The sequence below is a fragment of the Octodon degus genome, unplaced genomic scaffold (genome assembly GCF_000260255.1).
Source record: "Octodon degus isolate 3935 unplaced genomic scaffold, OctDeg1.0 scaffold00026, whole genome shotgun sequence".
NCBI classification, from domain to species: Eukaryota; Metazoa; Chordata; class Mammalia; order Rodentia; family Octodontidae; genus Octodon; species Octodon degus.
The window spans coordinates 7,873,891-7,892,682 of NW_004524602.1; the positions used below are offsets into that span (position 1 = coordinate 7,873,891).

At 53.9% G+C, this 18,792-nt stretch overlaps 1 protein-coding gene across 1 annotated transcript in view; it reads left to right on the forward strand.

Moving 5' to 3' along the window:
* Nucleotides 1-18,792, forward strand: part of Anp32a (acidic nuclear phosphoprotein 32 family member A) — a gene marked incomplete at its 3' end in the record, with an annotated part of 34,394 nt that extends 15,602 nt beyond the window's left edge. Inside the window, exons 2-7 of the mRNA XM_004628918.2 lie at nucleotides 11,961-12,110; nucleotides 12,326-12,448; nucleotides 14,683-14,881; nucleotides 15,934-16,031; nucleotides 18,477-18,540; nucleotides 18,773-18,792. Coding sequence (XP_004628975.1) covers nucleotides 11,961-12,110; nucleotides 12,326-12,448; nucleotides 14,683-14,881; nucleotides 15,934-16,031; nucleotides 18,477-18,540; nucleotides 18,773-18,792 — 654 coding nt within the window. The remainder of the gene's footprint in view (nucleotides 1-11,960; nucleotides 12,111-12,325; nucleotides 12,449-14,682; nucleotides 14,882-15,933; nucleotides 16,032-18,476; nucleotides 18,541-18,772) is intronic.

Consider the following 18,792-nt stretch of genomic DNA (forward strand, 5'->3'; position numbering starts at 1 on the left):
AAAAAAAAAAAAAAAAAATCCTGGCAAACAACAACCAAAACCAGAAGTGACTTGGAATCAGCTGTCACACCTACTTTTCTGGGCTTTGGACTATAACAGGGCCGTCTTACTTTTCTTGTTGCTGGGACCAAATATCTAATACCCAAAGTTAAAGAAGGAAAGGCTTATTTAGCTCACAGTGTATGGAGGTTTCAGTCCGTAGTCAGCTGGCTCTGAGGCAGGGTGGATGGCAGAGGGGCAGCCTTTCTTTGCAGTGGAAAACAGCAGAAGCGACAAGAGGGGAGAGTAAGCCTCTCTCTGTCCGTTGTTGTGTGTGTAGGCCACTCACCCAAGATGAGGTCTCAACCCCCAATCCCAGCCCTAAACCGTGAGCCAATCACAAACTCTTGATTCAGCTGCCTCCCCAAGGCCCCGCCCCTGACCACGTGAGGCTTTGAGGGGCCATCAGGCTCGAACAGTAACACGGCTCCTTAATCCAGGACAGGACACTGCATGATCTGTGTATTTTGCAGACTTTCCCAGGAAATTCTGGCCCTGTCTTTGGAGCGTCTGCACTCCTTTTCCTGGTGGCCAGGGAACCAGAACCTTCCCAGAGGTGTCAGACCTTGTCCCTGACCCCATCCCTAGTCTGTCCCACACTGTGGTGAGACTCGAAGTGAAGGACAATGTGAAGAAAGACTGTTCAGCAGCATTTTGGTTGCTCCTTTTTTTTTTTTTTTTTAAATGAGCAGAATATATGTATTGAGAGAAAGAAAGCTCCTGTCTGAGAGAGGGACAGGAGCGGGGCCCAAGTGGGTAGTTCCCGGGGAAGTTGTCTCTTCCAGGGACTTTTATCAAGGAAAACCATGTGGTGAGGCAGGTCTAAGGTGGTGCAGAAGACATGGGAACTTGCTTAGTTGGACATGAGGTGGGACAAAACTATGGTATTAACATTTGAAGCATAAAAATTTGTTACCTAAGCAAGTCCCAATTCAGAATTTATGAAAGAAAACCAAACTCATACCTCCATCCAATGATCTTGGTGGGAAACTCCAAAATGATACAGGGAGAAAAACTGATCTCGGGTGGGTGACCTCCAAACAATATAGGGAACCTCCAAATGACACAGGGAAAAACGATCTCTGCACCTGACCTGCACGAGTTCGTGTTCTCTAAAACCAACGAATGAATTTTAGGAACAAACAGAGGTGATGAGCAGAATATATGTATTGAGGGAAAGAAAGAGGAACAGGAGGGGGGCCTGAGGAGGTTGTCCTCCCTTGGTTACTCCTTAATAGGAAGAAAAAACTAGGCAGAACTTTTTCCTACGTTACTTTTCGTGCTTTTCAGTGCAGCATATGTTTATTGAGAAGTAAGTACACAGCAGCAGAGGGGAATCCGGATTGTGCAACACCTGGTCTCTGCTCCCAGGGGCACGAAGTCTCAGGTAACCCACTGTGCTCATAAAATGTACTAGGGTGCCTTCCAGGACAGCGCAGCTACTGAGCACATCTACACCCGTGATCCCATCTGGCCGCACGGAGCCCTGTGGGGTGGTGCGGGCTCTTCCCAGTTTAGAGCTGAAGGAACTGAGTCAGCGTGAAGTCGTGCCTGAGCCACTCGGCTCCTAGCTGGTAAGTCTTGGAACAAGGCAGATTTTCCAGCTACTTCTCTTCTGCCCAAACTCCCGTCAGCCTCCTCCACAAGCTGTTTCCCAGGGGATAGAGAGGCCCGTTGCTCCCTGGAAGCTCAAGATGGGCGCTGTGAAGTTCCTTCAGAAGAGGCAGGACAAGGGAGATCAGAGGCTCGCGGCCAGAGCTTGGCCTCCCTCCCTGCCGTGGTTCGCGTAGTGTGTTCCCCGGGGCCTGTTTAAACCTGCTACCCTTCCACCTGCTGCACCAAGATTTCTTGTAGGTGTGAAAGTTATGGCTGCCACTTTCTCCGCACGGAGCCGAGCGGTCACACTAGCACCCTTGTCCTTCTTTCCCCTCTTTTCCCTCCCTTCCCCAATTTTATTCCTCTTCCCTGGCTTCTCCCCAGTAGGATCAGACATATGTGTTGCCCGAGCTCTTTGCCCAGAACGTTATCATCCTGGTTGATCTCCAGGCTGGTCTCAACCTTCAGATGATTCCCTGCCTCAGCTTCTTGGGTGCTGAGATTATAGGCGTGCGTCACCATGCCTGGCTGTTTATTGCTTTATTATCAGGCTCCCCCTCTCAGATGTAAACTTTGAAGCCTCGCACAGCACCTAGCATATGATAGCAAAGCATAATGACCATCAAATGAATAAACTTGGCTGGGTGGCCTGTCCAAGTGGTGCTTCCCTAGTCAGAGGAAAGAATCAAGCGTTGTGCTTTAGAAGATCAAAAAACCAGGGACAACTCCTTGCAGAGCTCCCTCAAGCATCAGTAATTCATGTAGCAGTTGTTTGGTGCCCTTTCTGAGAAACGCTCCATGTAGGCAGTGACTTAGTTGAGGACCAGTTGTTAGGGCGCCCATTCTGTGGGCCAGCCCTTCGAGCCAAAGGCCTTTTCTGTTTTCTACTGGGCACCAACTTGCCTTTTTATAATTCCTGCTGATTAGCAGAGTTGCTCGAGCAACACACAGGAAATGCCCTTGTGTTTGCACGTGACCCTCCTGCAGATAGTTGGGGGCAGATAACTATATTGTGGGTCCCCCACCCTCTGGCCTAAACACCCTCAGTTCCTTCAATTGTCGATGGCCCTGGGGTCAGCCACTCTCCTGCCTACTTGCTGTCCTCAGGACAGTTCCCTGGGTTTGGGTATGTAAGGCTTGGTCTGGTCACGGCAGTGTTTGGGGACCTGACTGGAGTTCCGTCTGCTGCCTGCAGTCAGCAAAGTCCTGGTGGTGTGGCCTGGAGCATGTGACAGCCTAGCTGAGCCTCCTTCAGGGAGACAGATCTCATGGCAAATGGGAAGGAGACTGAGATGGGTGGTAAAACAATTGGTGTGTGTTTTACACATACACACACACAGGCATGGACGTATCAACATCCCAAGCTGAGTGTAGGTCATTGTGGACTGCAAACGTGGGCTAATAAATATGAAGTGGTTTTTTTTTTTTTTTTTTTTTTTAAGGAGCTGCTGCTGAGAACAGCTGGTGAAGTTCTGTATGTCTCACTTATTGCCTGGCCTCTCCCAGACTTGTAAAAGTTACAAGGTTTTCATTTCTTTGGGTTTTGTTATTTTCAGCCTTTTGGGATTTAAAACCGCTGCAGACCCGTGAACAATAGCTAACCTGGATTCTATTTGGGAAAAAAATAGATAAATAAATATAAATTTTATCACCAACACCCAAGCGTGGAAGATGGAACCCTAGAAGTTAAGTGAAACCTACAAAAGCCTGCGCCTCTCTGCTCTTCCTCGTCTTGTTGCTTTGTTTTGGTTTGGGGTTTTTTTGTGGGATAGAGTTGCTGTGTAGTTCAGGTTGGCCTTGTGCTCACTATGTCTCCTGCCCCGGCCTCTGCTGCTGGAATTACAGGCCTGAGCCACCACCTCAGCCTCCTCCCCTTTCTGTGCTGACTCTGGGCTCTTCCTGCCCCACAGCTTCCTCCTCACCCTCCCTTATTCCATTCTGTTGCTTTGTGTTTACTCCTGGCATTTCTCACGCTTCCCCTGCTCAGAGGTTTACAGACCTCCTGAGCTTTACAGATCCTGGCAGGTTGGGAGTGAGGTTCTTGTTGGACCTGGGGAGGAGGGGCAGAGACCAAGTCACTTCCTAGGTGTGACCCTGGGTTCCTGGGCTTGTGTGTGGCCTTGGAGAGGGGATGCCTAGAGGCAAGCCCAGGGCTCCGAATGAGGAGTTCCTCCTGCCGGAATCCTCCTGGCTTCCCACTGGAGCTAGGACAGCGAGGCAGTTTGCTCTGCTCCTTGCTGAGGCTGCGGTCAGTCTGGGTAGAGGTGAGTGGAAAGGGGCCAAGGTCAGTTTCAGCTCTGTGGCTGTTTGGCCTTCCATGCCCCTCACGCCCTTCCAGCCCTGCCGGGTGGGTGAGGCCAGACCTGGAGGAAGGCTGGGCTCAGGCCTGGGCTCCCTCCCTGACATCCCTTTTCCTCTGCCTCCCGCACGCACGTCCATCTTGCTACTCGAATGAGCTCAGCGTGAAGAGACCTTGCACTCTGGGGTGTGTGCCTAGGCTGAGAGTCCTGAGCACAGCCCGCAGCGGCAGGTTCTGCCCTAGGGTGGCTGCTGGAACTTCTGCCCAGCCTTATCAGAAGTAAACTTGAAATGGGGCAGAGTCCTGGAGAGCTTGCAGCCTTCTCAGGTGGGTCGCTCAGTGGACAGCAGCAGGCAGAAGTTAGGATCGTCAGCCCAGGGACCTCTCAGGCCTGAGGCGAGGAAAGTGAGTTTGCTTGGGTTTTGCAGTCAGGGTCCACGCTGAGCAGAGGCTCGAGGCTGGGCCTCCTGGACAGAGGTCTGTCCCCATAGTCCAGGGGCCCTGCTTGGTCTGCATGGCAGCAGCCAGGCCCAACCCTGCCACAGGGGATGCCAGTGGATGCCTTGCCTCAGGAGGAAGGAGCCAGGCATGGCGGTACATGCTTGTAATTGCAGCACTTGGGAGACCGAGGCAGGAGGATCCTTGGGAGCTCAAGACCAGCCATCCTGAACTTTATAGTGAGACCTAGTCTCAAAAAAAGGAGGGGTTGGCAGCCTTCTAGGGGCCACTGCCACCTGCCCCACCCTTCTCTAGTCTGCCCTATTCTGTTCATCTCTGGTGACTCAACCAGTGTCTGTCAAGAGCCAGCTCCTTCAGGCGGAGGGGGAGGGGACACCAGGACCTTAGACCCTGGCAGGGCTGTTTGGGGGACAGAAGGAAGACTATCCATACTGTGGCTCCCTGAGGGAGTCCCAGGCAGGGTAGAAGAGGTGGGATTCCTGTTGTCTGGGAAGGGCAAGCGTATTATAAACTAAACTGCAGCTAGCTGGTAGCAGGCGAGGTAGGGACAGGCAGCCTGGGTAAGGGGGTGTGGGGCTTTCCCAGGGAGCACTGGCTGATGGGGGGAGTGTGGCCATTAAAGGTTCTGGATGCGACATGAAGCTTGATCAGGATTAACTCCCCCTTCCCTGCCTGCTGCCTCAGCCCCTCTGCCTTTCTGTTGTTCTGGGACGGTGTGGTGGCTCTTCATAAGATGACTGAGAGGAGCTACGAGTGCCTGGTAGGAGGATAGACCTCCTCAGGGTGCCTGGTCCCTACCCCACCCGCACCTCCTTGGAGGCCACCTGGTGATGCCCTTGGGATGACAGAAAACAGATGGGGCGGTGACAGGTCCTACCGTGGGAGCGCACCTAGATTTTCACTTAGGTGTCCCCTGACAATTGCAGAACCTTCCCTGTCCTTTCTTCCCACTGCATGCACATTGCTAAGTCAGCGCCCAAACCGCTCTACTTCAGACCGCCGAACAGCGGCTTGGGCCTCACTTCCAGCAGCTCCAGGACCTTTCCTGTAGTACACGGCTTTTAAGTCAGGCAGGGCTGGGCAATCAAGGAAGGCTTCCTGCAGGAGGCGGGCCCCACAGGTCTAGCAGGGAAGGTGTAATGAGCTTTAACCTGTGGAAAGCAGAGATCAGGGAGACATCTGCCCAGATTCCCCCTTGGATGGAGGAATACTCCGCTGGGGCCAGGCAAAAACCAGGTCCTCCCACTCTCTGGGGAGGAGGGCGTGGTTCCTGCAGGGCTGAGTAAGTCACAGGCTTTATGCTAATAAGAGCCCGCCCACGCAGCCATTCAGCCTATGAGCTGTTCGGCGTGCGGCTTTATGCTCGCACGGGCCCGCCCCTGTCGCTGTTCAGCCAATGAGATGGCCCAGCCCGCAGTTTAATTACCGCAGGGTCTCGGAGATGCTAAGGATGGCGTCACTGCTCCCCGCGCCATGTGCTCGCAGCCTTCCCAGCGCTATTGTAGGAACAACGGAGAATCAGAGACAGAAATGCTTGTTTCTTGGAGAGAGGTTTTGGCCATCTTCTTGAAGTAAAGTGAGATCCTGCCCGTAACCAGCTAAGATTTGGAAAGGTCCGAGTCTCAGCATCATGGATGATCTGTCTGATCCAGGGTGGCCGTGTGCGGTGTGGCAAAAAACCCAAGTGATCACAGAAATATCTCTCTGTTCAGTTCAGGAGTTCACTCTCATGTACGCCCAGCTCTGGGCCTCTGAAGAAGGTTGAACCAGACTAGCATTTTGTAAAATGTGGGTCACTTTTTAAAAGAATATTGTAAGGGTAAGTTTTGTGTCTGTTGTGTATGCACACACACACACACACACACACACACACACACGCGTGTGCTGAATATAAAGTATCTTCTGTGGCTGTGGTCAGAAGGCCACGGACCTTGCTGATCCCTGTTAACTTCGAGGACGGTTAACCTTCTCCAAGGGCCTTGGATGCCCCTCCAGCACGGGACCTGACAGATTTCCACGGGTTTTGCCACACTGGTTGTCAAGCAAAAGCATACATTTTATGGTTAAAAACAAAATCACCAACACGTAGCTATTGTCTCTGCTGAAAGCCTTGATGTCTTAAGCAATTTGGCCTTCTCGCTAGAAATGGGATCGGAGACAGGGTGGCCCATTTAAGAGCTGACCTATTTAAAACCCACAAGCACCGAAAAACACCGGGTCAATTTGATTTGAGGCTTCTCTTCTGTGCAGACTGGAACCTGAAAACTAAATTGGTCAGGGACTGACAAGGTTGAAACTAAAGCTACACGTATTTGCTGAAGTCACGCTCAGTGAAAGAAAAGAAGATCCAGGTGCGAGGTTAGTGTAAAAAACCTGACAAAACAAGGTATGGGTATAAAATCAGGGAGTTTTGGAACACACCACCCTGGTTCGTCAGCAGGTTAGGTAGGAGGTCCCGCGTTTTCCACGCAGAATCTTTGTAGGCAGCTTCGGTGGCTTGGGTGGGGTCGCCCGCCCTTTCCCCTGCTCTTGTACCTTGAGTGTGCACACGGCAGTAAAGATGGCTGCAGATGGGGGAGGAGACAAGCAGTTTTCTCCAAGCTGGGATGCATTAGACTAAGCATTTCATTTTAATCCACCCCTCGTGATGGGCACTGTAGTCGGGAGAGGAAACCGGAAGCCCGGGGAGGTGAGATGGGCCAGCAGATAGAAATTCTGGGCTCTGGCCAGCTCTGTCCGGCTCCAGAGCCTGCCTTCTGTTCACCTCTCCCTGCTGCCTCAGGAAATCCTGGAACATTTCTCGTTCAGAGCTTCCATCTCTCCGGTTCTGGGTTTTAGACGGCCCCGTTTTAAGCCAAGCTGTCCGTTTTAATCAGAGCTGGCTTCACAGCTGTGCAACTGGTGCAGCACAACCTGCTGTCACCGTCCTAGAATTCGTGATTTTTGAGCAAGGGCCCCGCTGCCGCCAGCCAAGAGGTAGTGCATCCTCTCCCTGGGCTCCGGGGGCCTGGCCTGTCTGGCGGAGGCATTTGAAGAATGCACTTTGCCCTGGCCTCAGTCCTGCTACCTGGCAGACTGGACTGGAATTGTTTACCGGCTGATGTCTCCTCCCAGCCAGCAGGCAGGCCTCTTGCTGGCAAAGACCTCAACCTTGGCTCACCATCACCTCCCATTCCCCTCAGCCAAAAGTGTTGCAGGAGCACCCTGTCTGGAGAAGGCTGGAACTTAGGCAGGGCCCCGGGTGGGGTCAGGAATGTGCTGCTGACCTGCCTGCCACCTGGGCCTCTGCGCCTGGACCCCTCTCTGCTTGCTCAGGGCACGAAGCAGCTGTTGTTTGGTGCGGGCTGCACCCATTCAGCATTGATCCCTCCAGCTGAATTGAGCGTTTCTCGGCCATTCGCCTCCCTGGGTATTCCTGTACCTAGCATTGTGCCTGGCGCTGGAAACAGGACATTTGTTAAGCAGTTGCGCCTGTGTCCGAGCCCTGCTAGGCTGATTACAGGGAAGGACAGTCTCTGACCTCTAGGAGGATCAGATGCTTAATACACGATTAAATGATTCATGCAGCAGCTGCCCTCCAGGCCAGGGATGCTGAGATGAGAGCTGGGTACGTGGCAGGCTCCCTGGGGAGGGGGACTGGGACTGGATTTGCAACACCAAAGTGGGAGGGAAGGGTGCTTGTAGGTCATACTTAGGAGTCTGAATGTTCTCTGAGGGCTTGCAGGGCCAGGCATTTTCTGGGCTAGAGTTTGGGCTTTATAGGTTAAACAGTTGTCTCTGTGCCCTTTGGGGACCAAGAAAGGTCATTCAGCCAGCGGGCTCCTTAGCCTCCAGGTCAAGCCCTGTCACCAGTAGTCCAGGATGCTCCTTAACCACATCTGTCCCCGAGGTCACAGAGACCTCATTTGGAGGCACAAGCGGGCTCGCAGGAACTTGAGGTGACAGTGACCATGGTTGCAATGTTCGAAATGGAGAGGAAAGGTCAAATTTGAGAAATCTGTAAAGATAACTCTTCAGAGTTTCTAAACAAGTTGTTCCTTGGAGTAGTGGTGGTGTATTTATGTTTATACTGGAAGTTGGGGGCGAAAGCCTCTGTCACAGGGACATGTTTTTCGAGCCGTGTTTTGGCCATGGCCAAGGCAGTCTTGGGGACAGAATGTGAATGCAGCCTCCTCCTGGGTGGGGGTCCCTTGGTAGGGGCTCCAAGGCTCTTGATCCAAGTGGAGTAATCCCAACAGGCAGTGACCACACATGGGTATTTTTAAGTGGCCACCAGAACTGGGAGAGAGTCTAAGCCCAAAGTACAAATTTGCAGTTTAATTTTAACTTTGCACTTTGCTCACACCCAAGACTTGGCAGGAGAAATGGGCTTTTGGGTTTTGGGTTTGTTTTTTTTTTTTTTTTTTTCCCCTTCCTTTTTAAGCAGATCACACTCTGCATAAAAAGGGGAGGTGCTTGTCACCGGGAAGGGTCAGAGCCCCGCCCACTGCCAAGTTAGGAGGAAGTGGGTTGGGATCCAGCAGTTCCTGGTGAACCCAGCAATCAGTCAGGTCCCAGGCCTGGAAGTCCAGCAGTGTGGACCAGGAAGCCAGCAGGCAGGCGGGGCGTTTGGGGTGGCCCCGTTCTCAAGCTGGCCGAGAGGGGATGGGCCTGTTTCATCCTGTTTGGCCACTGTAAATAGACTCTGCCCAGGCAGCTCTCGTGCCTTCTGGTTGTGACGCAGCCTGGTTTGGGCTCTTTGGTGACCCCAGGAAGCTTGAGGATCTAGGCCTCGGCCCCTCCTCCCTCTCCGCCACCCTCACCCTAAGCCAAGGCTTCTCCTCCTGTCAGGAATCCATAAACAGCAGGGATCCGGGAGACCTCAGCTGTCCCTTCAGCCTCCCCAACCCAGCTGTGACTCGCACCATCTACCATCCTATTACTACTTGGAATCCCAGCACTCTGGGAGGCTGAGACAAGCAGATCGCAAGATCTAGCAAGTTTTCCCGGGGATTGGACACAGCCTTCTTGTCCTCTGTTTTCTAAGGCCCCTTTGGGTCTGTTCTGCAGCTGCAAGGCAGGGCTGGCTTAGGTTCAGTGCTGTGCTTACAGAGCAAGTGTAACTGGGATGGGGGCTCTGGTGCCCACCCAGTTGGTGGAATTGTTAGAAGAGGGGCTGAAAAGAAGCGGTGACAGCCAGGAGAGTCTGGCAGCGAGGTGGGGCGCAGGGGAGCATGTACACTTCTTTTTTGGAGGGTTGGAGCTTTCAGGGGCCCCCTGCATGCTTTATGCCTCACTGACTGCTTGGGGACAGTGGTTCTGATGAGGTGTCCTGTGGCCAGGTGCTGGGGACTGGACGAGACAGCATGTGAAACCCTGTGATGTCCCTGGTGAGGGCCCAAGGGGGGCTGAGGGTAAGGAAAAGGCACAGTAATCATAGTGGCTCCCGTGCCGTCCCTGAGAGGGTTGGCCGCCTGTGCTAGGGCTGGGTACCAGCCTGGCCAGGTTGGTGCTCCCAAGCCTGCACCCAGCAGCAGGGTGGCAGGGGGTCCCCTTGGCCTCCCAGGACTGTATGCCAGTTACCCAGGGCCTCCTTCCTGTCCTTGGGACAGGGTGGTAAGAGAAGAAAACTTGGACAAGTCTAGGAAAACCACAGGAGGGCTGCTGCAGGGTTTGAGGAAGCCTAGAATTCCTTCATGTTGTCTTTCTCTAGGGCGGCTTCAGGAATACTCAGGGCCTTGCAGGAAGCCAGTGGCACACTGGGCTGTGACCCTCTGCCCCCAGAGGCCATCCCAAGGAGAGAGAGGCCCGAAGGCCCTGACTCTCCATCCCTCTGCCCCCCTGTGGCCTGGTTCCAGGCTCTGTGGGCCTTTCCTGTGTTGGGCAGAGGCCTCCCAGGAACTTCTCCCAGGCATTCTTGCCAGTGACCTTGAGAGGAGGCCTGCCCTGCTGCCCATCTGGACTCTCTTGAGGACTAAACACCCCAAATCCATGTGGCCAGTGCCCAGACTAAGAACTTGTTAGTTCGGGGAGAGGCAGCAGCTGCCTAGCCTTCCCTTCCAGGCAGATGGCGCCCACAGACTGCTACCATCCTGGCGAGACAGCATCACCCCTCCGTCCCCGTGGGGGTGATGGAGCAGGGCCCTGCCAGGCACTAGGTTTAGCCAGTTCTGCCCATCTTCTCCTGCTCTGCTCCTGACCCAGAGATGCCCTGGACAGGGACTGGTGAGAAGGCGTAGGGACCCTTGGGACAAAGCAGGGCTGCTGTGGAGGACATGGTTAGAAACAAGGGCCCATGGGCAGGGTCCCTGGGAGGGAGGCAGTGTATCCAGCAGACACCACTGTTGCTAGGAGGGTGCCATGCTGTGTCCTGGGCTGGAAGGACCAGGGTTGAAGGGCTCCCGAAGTTCCTGCCAGCCCCCAGGACCGGGTTTCCCAGCAGCCAGTCTGCCCCAGGGCGCGAGCAGCTAACACAGGGCTGGCTGCTGGCGGCTGGTCTCCTGTGCCAACTCTGCATCACCTCCCGCCTACAACACCCTCCTGTCTTCTACTGGGTCCCGGAGCCTGGTTTTTCCTTCAACCTTCTAATGTTTCCTCATTAGAAATAAAGCATTAAGGGCCCACCAAATAGCTCAGCAGATTAAAACACCTGCAGGGCCTGGGTTCCATCCCAGGGCCTGCTATGCCGCCCACCCCCCCCCCCACCCCCTTGCACTGAGACAGCAATTGAGACTGGGCATGGTGGCTCATGCCTGTAATCCCAGCTCTTAGGAGGCTATAAACAGGCGGGTCACTATGAGTCCAATCTAGTAGTGAGAACACCCTGTAGACCCTTCCCTAAAATACAATTTAAAAAAAATAAAGAAATGAAACACTAGGTCCCATTTGGGTGCAGGCTGGGTAGGTACAGATAGGCCCCAAAGGCACCCCTGGGAGCTATGCATGGCCAGTGGCTTCTCCTTTGGACAGCACAGGACATTTCCATCCTACTAGGAACAGTGCTGATCTGGGGCAGAGTTAGAGGAGTCCATGGCCTGCTGTCCCTACCATGGGGCAGGACCATGGTGACAAGTGCCAGTGCCAGGTGGGCAGGCCGCGGCCAATGTGGGGCATGGGTGAGCTCTGTCTACATCTTGGCAGCAGTGAGTGGAGGGGCTATGCATGGAAAGCGGGTTGCTGGACCCTGGTGCCTGGCCTGGCTGGACCACACCAGCCAGGTTGGGTCAAGGGCCTGGGGGACCCTAATAGTGTTGGGGCTAAAGGAGCTAGGGTGTGGTGTTCTGTTTCCTGAAAAGAGAGGTGGGAATGAGACCCTCTTGGCGCGTGTGGCTGATGACAGGTGGTTTTCTCTGTTCCCTCAACGGCTCCGTCCTGCAGTGGAGTCTGCCCCACACCCCCCATGCTCTTCCACCCCAGTGCTGTGGAGGCAGAAAAAAAATCCGGTGAGGTGAGCCCATCCTGCATGTTGGGGGCACAGGGACCAGAAGAAGCCATGACACCGCAAGTGCCCCCCGAGGTGGGCGTCCGTCCTGACCCTGCCACATTTAGCTCCCGCCTGCGTCCATTCACACATCCCTTCCCCTTGCAGGTGAAAGAACTCGTCCTGGACAACTGTCGGTCGAACGATGGCAAAATCGAAGGCCTCACAGATGAGTTCGAAGAACTGGAATTCTTAAGTACAATCAACATTGGCCTCACCTCAGTCGCGAACTTACCAAAGTTAAACAAACTCAAGAAGGTAAACAGCGCTGTGCACCTGCGCACTGGGCGGTGGGCCGGGTGGGTGGAAGGGGGTTGGCACTAAGGGTTGGCACCGGCTGCCGGGGGCATCATTCAGTGCCAGCCTGGGTGCAGACCTGCTGTCCGGTTCCCCGGGTCTGCGCTCCATCTTCGCTGTTAGGGAGGGCCTTCATTATCAAAGCTCTTTTTGCTTTTTTCCTCTGCCTTGTTTAGCTTGAACTAAGCGATAACAGAATCTCAGGGGGCCTGGAAGTATTGGCAGAAAAGTGTCCGAATCTTACGCATCTAAATTTAAGCGGCAACAAAATTAAAGACCTCAGCACAATAGAGCCCCTGGTAAGTCATCTGGGTCCTGCCCTCGGCCTGAGGACAGGAGGGGGGGGGCTGGTGGGGGGAATCTTACTTTTGCATTTATGTAATGCCTTTCTTTTTCATTGCTCTTAATTGCTTTGGGTCTGGTAGTGTGTTAGGAGGCAGAGTGGTTGCTTCTGTTTCCCCGCAGTCCATGGAGAAACTGAGGCCTAGAGAAGGTTAAGTAGGTGGACCGAGGTCTCACAGCCAGAAAGAGGAGCTGGTGTGGCTGATCTGAACCTCGCTTCAGCTCTACCCTGGAGCTTCTCCCTCGTAGTCTCTGCTGAACTTTGGAGGCCTGAGCCATCATTTCTTGAGCTCAGGCATTAAGCCAGCCCCCTAATGTGGTGGGTTCCTGTTTCTTCTCTGGGTTGCTGGCCAGTGCTGGTGACTGAGTGATGGGACATGGGTCAGAGGTGACCCAGAAACCCAGCAGGGCAGAGCCCTGTGGGGTGAGAGCCTTGTGTAGAGGCAGCATCCCTGGGCTGTCTGGTGGTGCCTGGGGCCCAGAGACCTGGCTGGCATTTCTGGCTCCTGTGCTTGTCCCGGCCAAGCTGGGCACACCCCAGCTTCAGCTGTTTGATAGCTAGCAAGGGGCAGGGCGTAATCAGAATGGTCATTTCTCCATTACCAAGGTCTGAATTATTATATTGCTTAGATTTTTAAGGAAAGCAACTGTTAGGATGCGTCACTGGTTCAACAACGGCTGTTTGGAAATAAATACTCCCACATTAGGTAAACTTGTCTGATGCAAATACACACAGAAGAGTCCCCTGGTAAACCAGGTGTCTTTAATTGGAGGAGGCCTGTGGACACCGCCGCAGCGGCCAGGCCTGCCTGTGCAGTGTCTGTTGGGTGGAGGCCGAGCCAGGTTTGGGGGTTCTTGAGCACAAAGCGCTCCTTGCTCCCATAGGTGCCCATGGGTCCCCCATATGGGCCATTCTCAGCACGAGAAGCCAGCTCGTGTTCACCAAGCTGAGGCCTCACCTGTTCCCCTGGGTCCCTTGGGTGAGCTACTAGAATGTGCTTCCCACAGAACATTTCTGTCCCTGGTCTTCTGCCGCTCTTCTAGAAGGCTGAACTTTTTGTGTATGCATTTTTTTTTCTTTTTTAGTACCAGGTCTCACTATGCAGATCAGACTCATAGTGATTGTCCTGTTTTCAGACTCCCAAGCACTGGGATTACAGACGCGTGTCACCATGCCCAGTCTCAATATCTGTCTCACCACCCCTAGGGGTGGGACCAGCACAGCACGCCGGGGATCGAACCCTGGTCAATCCCTACATCTGCCTAAGCAGGTGCTTTAGTCCTCTGAGCTATCTGGCTGGCCCTAGGCTGGGCTGTTTTGATCTGTGTGGAGGAGGTTCTTCCTTTCCTAATTTTACTCCAAAAAGAAAAACCTTCCTAGTGCTGGAAATGTATATACTGGGAATGGCGGAGGACCAAGCGGTGCAGGGACTGAGCAGAGAAAAATCCTTGTGAAACATTGAGCCTGAGTTTGGGTTGCTCTGGGAGATCCCCCACACTCACGCCCCTGGGATGTGACCTGACCCCATGTGAGCGGGAAGCTGCTGTCGTGGGGTGTGGAGGGCTACCCTGCAAAGACCACAGCCCACGCCCGGCCCTGCCTTGGTCTCCTCTGGCCCTGCACCTCCACATCTCAGCGCTGGAGAGCCCATTTGGTCCTGCAGGATGGTGCAGGGGCTTGGACAGGATGTTTTGTACCTGAGACCCTGCAGCTGGCTGAGGTGGGAGGTCGGGGTGCAGCCCCCACACACACTAGAGGGAGACCGCTCCCATCCTGGGTGTCAGTGTCCTCGATCACCCATCAGGGACAGCTCAGGCTAGGCCAGACGTGGTCCAGTGAGGTAGCAGAGACAGAATCTGGGTCCCCCATTGGCTGTTCTCTGTCGTCTGTGACAAGTGTATTTCATCCAGTCAGATCACAGATCCTTTTCCTCATCTGGAAAATGCACTGATGGTTATTCCTGCTGCCTCCCAGGAGTTGAAGGATAAATTGATTTAATACATGCAGCTCTGTGTTAATTGTCACAGTGGTCGTTACTAGGCACAGGAGTGAGTTTGTGTCACCTGTTCAGCTCCTGGGCACTCAGGTCACAGCAGAGCTTTGGGCTCCAGTCTGGGGAGGCCCCAGCCTCTTCTCCCGCCTGTAGCTACCACCTGTCCTCACTCTTTACTTTCTGGTCTCTACCTGCAGAAGAAGTTAGAAAACCTCAAGAGCTTAGACCTTTTCAACTGCGAGGTGACCAACCTGAATGACTACCGAGAAAATGTGTTCAAGCTCCTCCCGCAGCTCAAGTACCTCGACGGCTACGACCGGGACGACAAGGAGGCCCCTGACTCGGACGCCGAGGGCTACGTGGAGGGCCTGGATGATGACGAGGAGGATGAGGATGGTGAGTGGCGGGGGCTGCCCCTGGGCTCTGCAGAGGGCAGGCTGCAAGTGGGGACCCTCTGCTGTGGCTCCCCCATTCCCCGAATTGATTTCTTTGGGGTTGCCCCCTGGTAAGACTGTGCGTGGCCCCAAAGAAATGTCAGGAGGTACTCGAGTTGCATAGAACCCCTTGAAAACTACCTGTCCTCACTTTGATTTTTGTTCCTTTTCCAGTGCTCCATAGGGAGTGATATTCTGCTGTATTGCTCTAGAGTGGAGCTCAGACTTAGACACTTTCCCAGGGAGTCTTAGGGGACTGTGGAAGGCAGGGTGTGGCCTGGGCACCCTCTTTGCCCATCTGGTGTGCAGTAGTGGATACCAGGTCATCAGCTGGAGGGGCTTTGGGGCCCCCTGGTGGCTGCAGCCCACAGTCTCAGTACCCCAGCCTTTGGGCCTCGGTGAGGAGAGGGGTACACCCCTGGTGTCCCTTGCTCCTAGCACACATAACCTGTCTGCAGAGGAGTGCTGAGATTCAGGGCCCTGTCCGATCCATTCAGGCACAAGCTTTTGTTTTTCCTTGTTCGACTGGAGTATTTTATAAGGCATTCAGCTATAGTGCAGGCTTTGGTGGAGCTTTTTGTCATGGCAGATGACAGCCACCACCTTTCTGGGGTACGTTGTGATACTGGAGGACTTTGGATACAGCAGAAAGGCCTGGGGTCCCAAGGCAGGTTTCCAGACCCTGCATGTCTGCTCCCACTGACTCCTTGTGTCCCCATCAGTCCACATCCCTCGGTCCAGGCCTTAAAGTGGGGCCCCTGGGCTGCGCGCTCTTCCTGGGTAAGGTGACACTTAGCTTCCAGGCATCGCAGTTGTGGCCCCACTGTGGAAGGACAGAGCTTGCTGGGCAGGTCTCCTGGGGCCATGCGAGGGGATGGGGGCCGCTTTTGTGACTTACAGCTCTCAGACCTCAGGCACAGGAGGCGTGGAGGTCGCAGGCCTCACCACCCGGGCCTGTGCTAGTGGGGCCCCGCTCACCATGCTTGCATTCTTTTCCCCATGGTGGCTACACAGAGGAGGAATACGACGAGGATGCTCAGGTAGTGGAAGATGAGGAAGATGAAGATGAGGAGGAGGAAGGGGAAGAGGAGGACGTGAGCGGAGAGGAGGAGGTAAGGACTAAGGACGTAGCTACAGTGAGGTTTGGGGCTCCCTGAGTTCCCATGGAGCCCCTTTGCTGGCAGGATGGCCTGGTACTCTGTGGGACAGGACTACCAATAATCCTGGGGAAGTTGGGTTAGAAGGGGGACACGGATTCCTGAGGGGACTCACCTGCCTGGCCCAGCTTCCCTGGGGATTCAAGCTCTTCCAGAGGCCCCAAGTCTCAATGCCCAGCTTTGCTGACTTGCATTTATGTGTAATTAAGACACTGAGCTCTTAAACCTTGTGCCAGGCAAAATCAGAGACAGCTCAGAAGAGCTAAGTGGTAGGTAAGGAACTAAAAGGACGGAGTTAGCTGCACACAGGAAGTAGTGCATCAGGCCTGGCCCAGTACCCTGAGGACAGAACATTTCCCAGCAGGTGTGAAGTGTCTTGAGTTCCCAGCTGTACCACCCGTTTGCTGGCGACCCTGGACAAGTTATTTGACCTTTCTGAGCCTGGTGTTCATGTATAAAATACCTTTCCAGATAACTTTCTTCATTTTTTTGTGCAAAAAATGAAGTAAAGTGACATGCTGGGGAGAGCATTAGACCCCTTGGTGTGGGTGTGCACACCCCCATTCCACATGCCTGCACCATGTACTAGCTGTGATGTTTGGACAGTCCCAGTCTCTCCACTGCAGAGCCATCTTGTGTGACATGTTTAGGTCCTTACATCCACTGTTCTTATTTTGGTTTTTTGGAGGCAAGGTCTCACTGTGTAGTTCAGGCTGGCCTTGAACTCTCCTCAAACTCAGCAATCCTCCTGCCTCCGCCTCTTGAGTGCTAGGATTACAGGCCATGTGCCACCACACCTGGCTCTCTCTGTCTACTCCTAGTGCTAGGAGAAGGTTGACCGGGAGACATCTAAGGGCACAGCAACAGGACATTGCCCCACGTCTCCAGTCTCTTGCCTCCACCTTGAGAATGTAGGGACATCTTGGGGTCTCAGCGCTAGGCTGCCTCAGATGGGAAGGCAGTGGGGGCTATGGAGAGGCCTCTGGTGCAAGCTGGGCTCCCATCTACTGCTATAGTGTCCCTTTTCTCTCTATCCAGGCCACTGGCTCACTCTGTCAAATACCGTGAGCTTTGTAAAAATAAAAACTTAAGAGAAGGGCTGGCCAGATAGTGCAGAGGACTAAAGCGCCTGCTTGGGCAGTCGCAGGGACCAGGGTTTGATCCCCGGCATGCCACGCTGGTTCCACCCGCGGAGCGCAGTGAGACTGGGTGTGGTGCCTGTGCTTGTCATCCCAGCACTTGGGAGGCTGAAAACAGGAGAATCACTAGAGTCTGATCTGCGTGGTGAGACCCTGTAGACCCCGTACTAAATACATTATATATAAATAAATAAATAAATAAACTTAAGAGAAGTGGGCTCCCCCAGGTGAGGGCAGTAAGCTGTGCTAGTGACGGAGCGTGTGTCTGCCCTTCCTGCCTCAAGAGCCCAGCCCTTGGGTTTCATTTTGTGTTGTGTAATCTCCTTCACCATCTGCATATTTCCAGCTTCTGGTGGAGGGCTGCATAGACACACACAACAGCCTTAGCAGACAGATGGAGGACGCTGCTCTGTGACATCAACGATGTCTCCCATGGCATAAAGGCGCCCCGCCCCAGTTCTGTTTGTTAGAGAAGTTTTTATATTGAGACGGGGTCTCGCTGTGCAGTTCAGGCAGGCCTTGAACTGTGTAGTCGGGGCCATTCTTGAACTCATGATGATCCTCCTGCCTCAGCCTCCAAGTGCTGGGATTATAGGTGTGCGCCACCACACTCAGCAAATCCCTGGTTGTCTTAAAACTTCCAGGTAGGGTCTGGGGAGATAGCTCAGTAGAATAAGCTAGAATAAGCGCTTGTCTGGCAAGCGCAAGGGCCTGAGTTCAATCCCTGGTTTCGAAAAATAAAACAAACTTGCAGAAAGCACAGGTGGAGAGGATGAAGTCAGGGTGTGGGGGATTCTCCCCTCGAATCTTCTGAGGCAGGAAAGGGCAGAAGGGTAGAGTTGAACTGGGGCTCGCTGTCCTCAGAGCATGCAAACTGCAGGCCACCTGACCCCTGGGGACAGGAATACTAGCCTCTGGGTACCCACAGCCCACCCCCTACAGTCATTTCCATATGTCCTATGTGATATGAGTGTGGTTTTTTTGGGGGGGGCGTGGTACCAGGGATTGAACTCAGGACCTTGTGCTTGCCAGGCAAGCCGTTATTCCACTGAGCTATCTCCCCACCCCCACAGGTGGTGTCTAGGGAAGGAGATCAGCACTTTCTGCAGATTCCCAAATGGCTCCGTGATCCAAACAGATGAGAAACTTCTACACTGTGTGCATCCTGAGCAGCAGGCCTTAGGTGGGGCTCTGAGGGGCCAGAAGTGACACAGCCCTGGAGCAGCAGCGTTCCTAACCTTGTGTCTGTCTTTTCTCCTAGGAGGATGAAGAAGGTTACAACGATGGGGAAGTCGATGATGAGGAAGATGAAGAAGAGGCTGGTGGTATGGCAGCCTTTTTGTTTTCTGTGGGTAGTGGCCTGGCCCCTTAGTTTGGAGTTAGCCAGCTTGGCTCCAAGGCCTCTGGCAATGGGCAGATGCCCATCTGAGGCCCCAGGTCTCACTGTGTGCCTCGATTTTCAGTATGGTGGAGCTTCCTTTTCCGTGGCCTCTGGTGAGTGGCAGGTGGTGTGAATCGGGTGTGGTCTAATTGCCCTTCTTTTCCTTTTTCCTGCAGAGGAAGAACAGGGTCAGAAG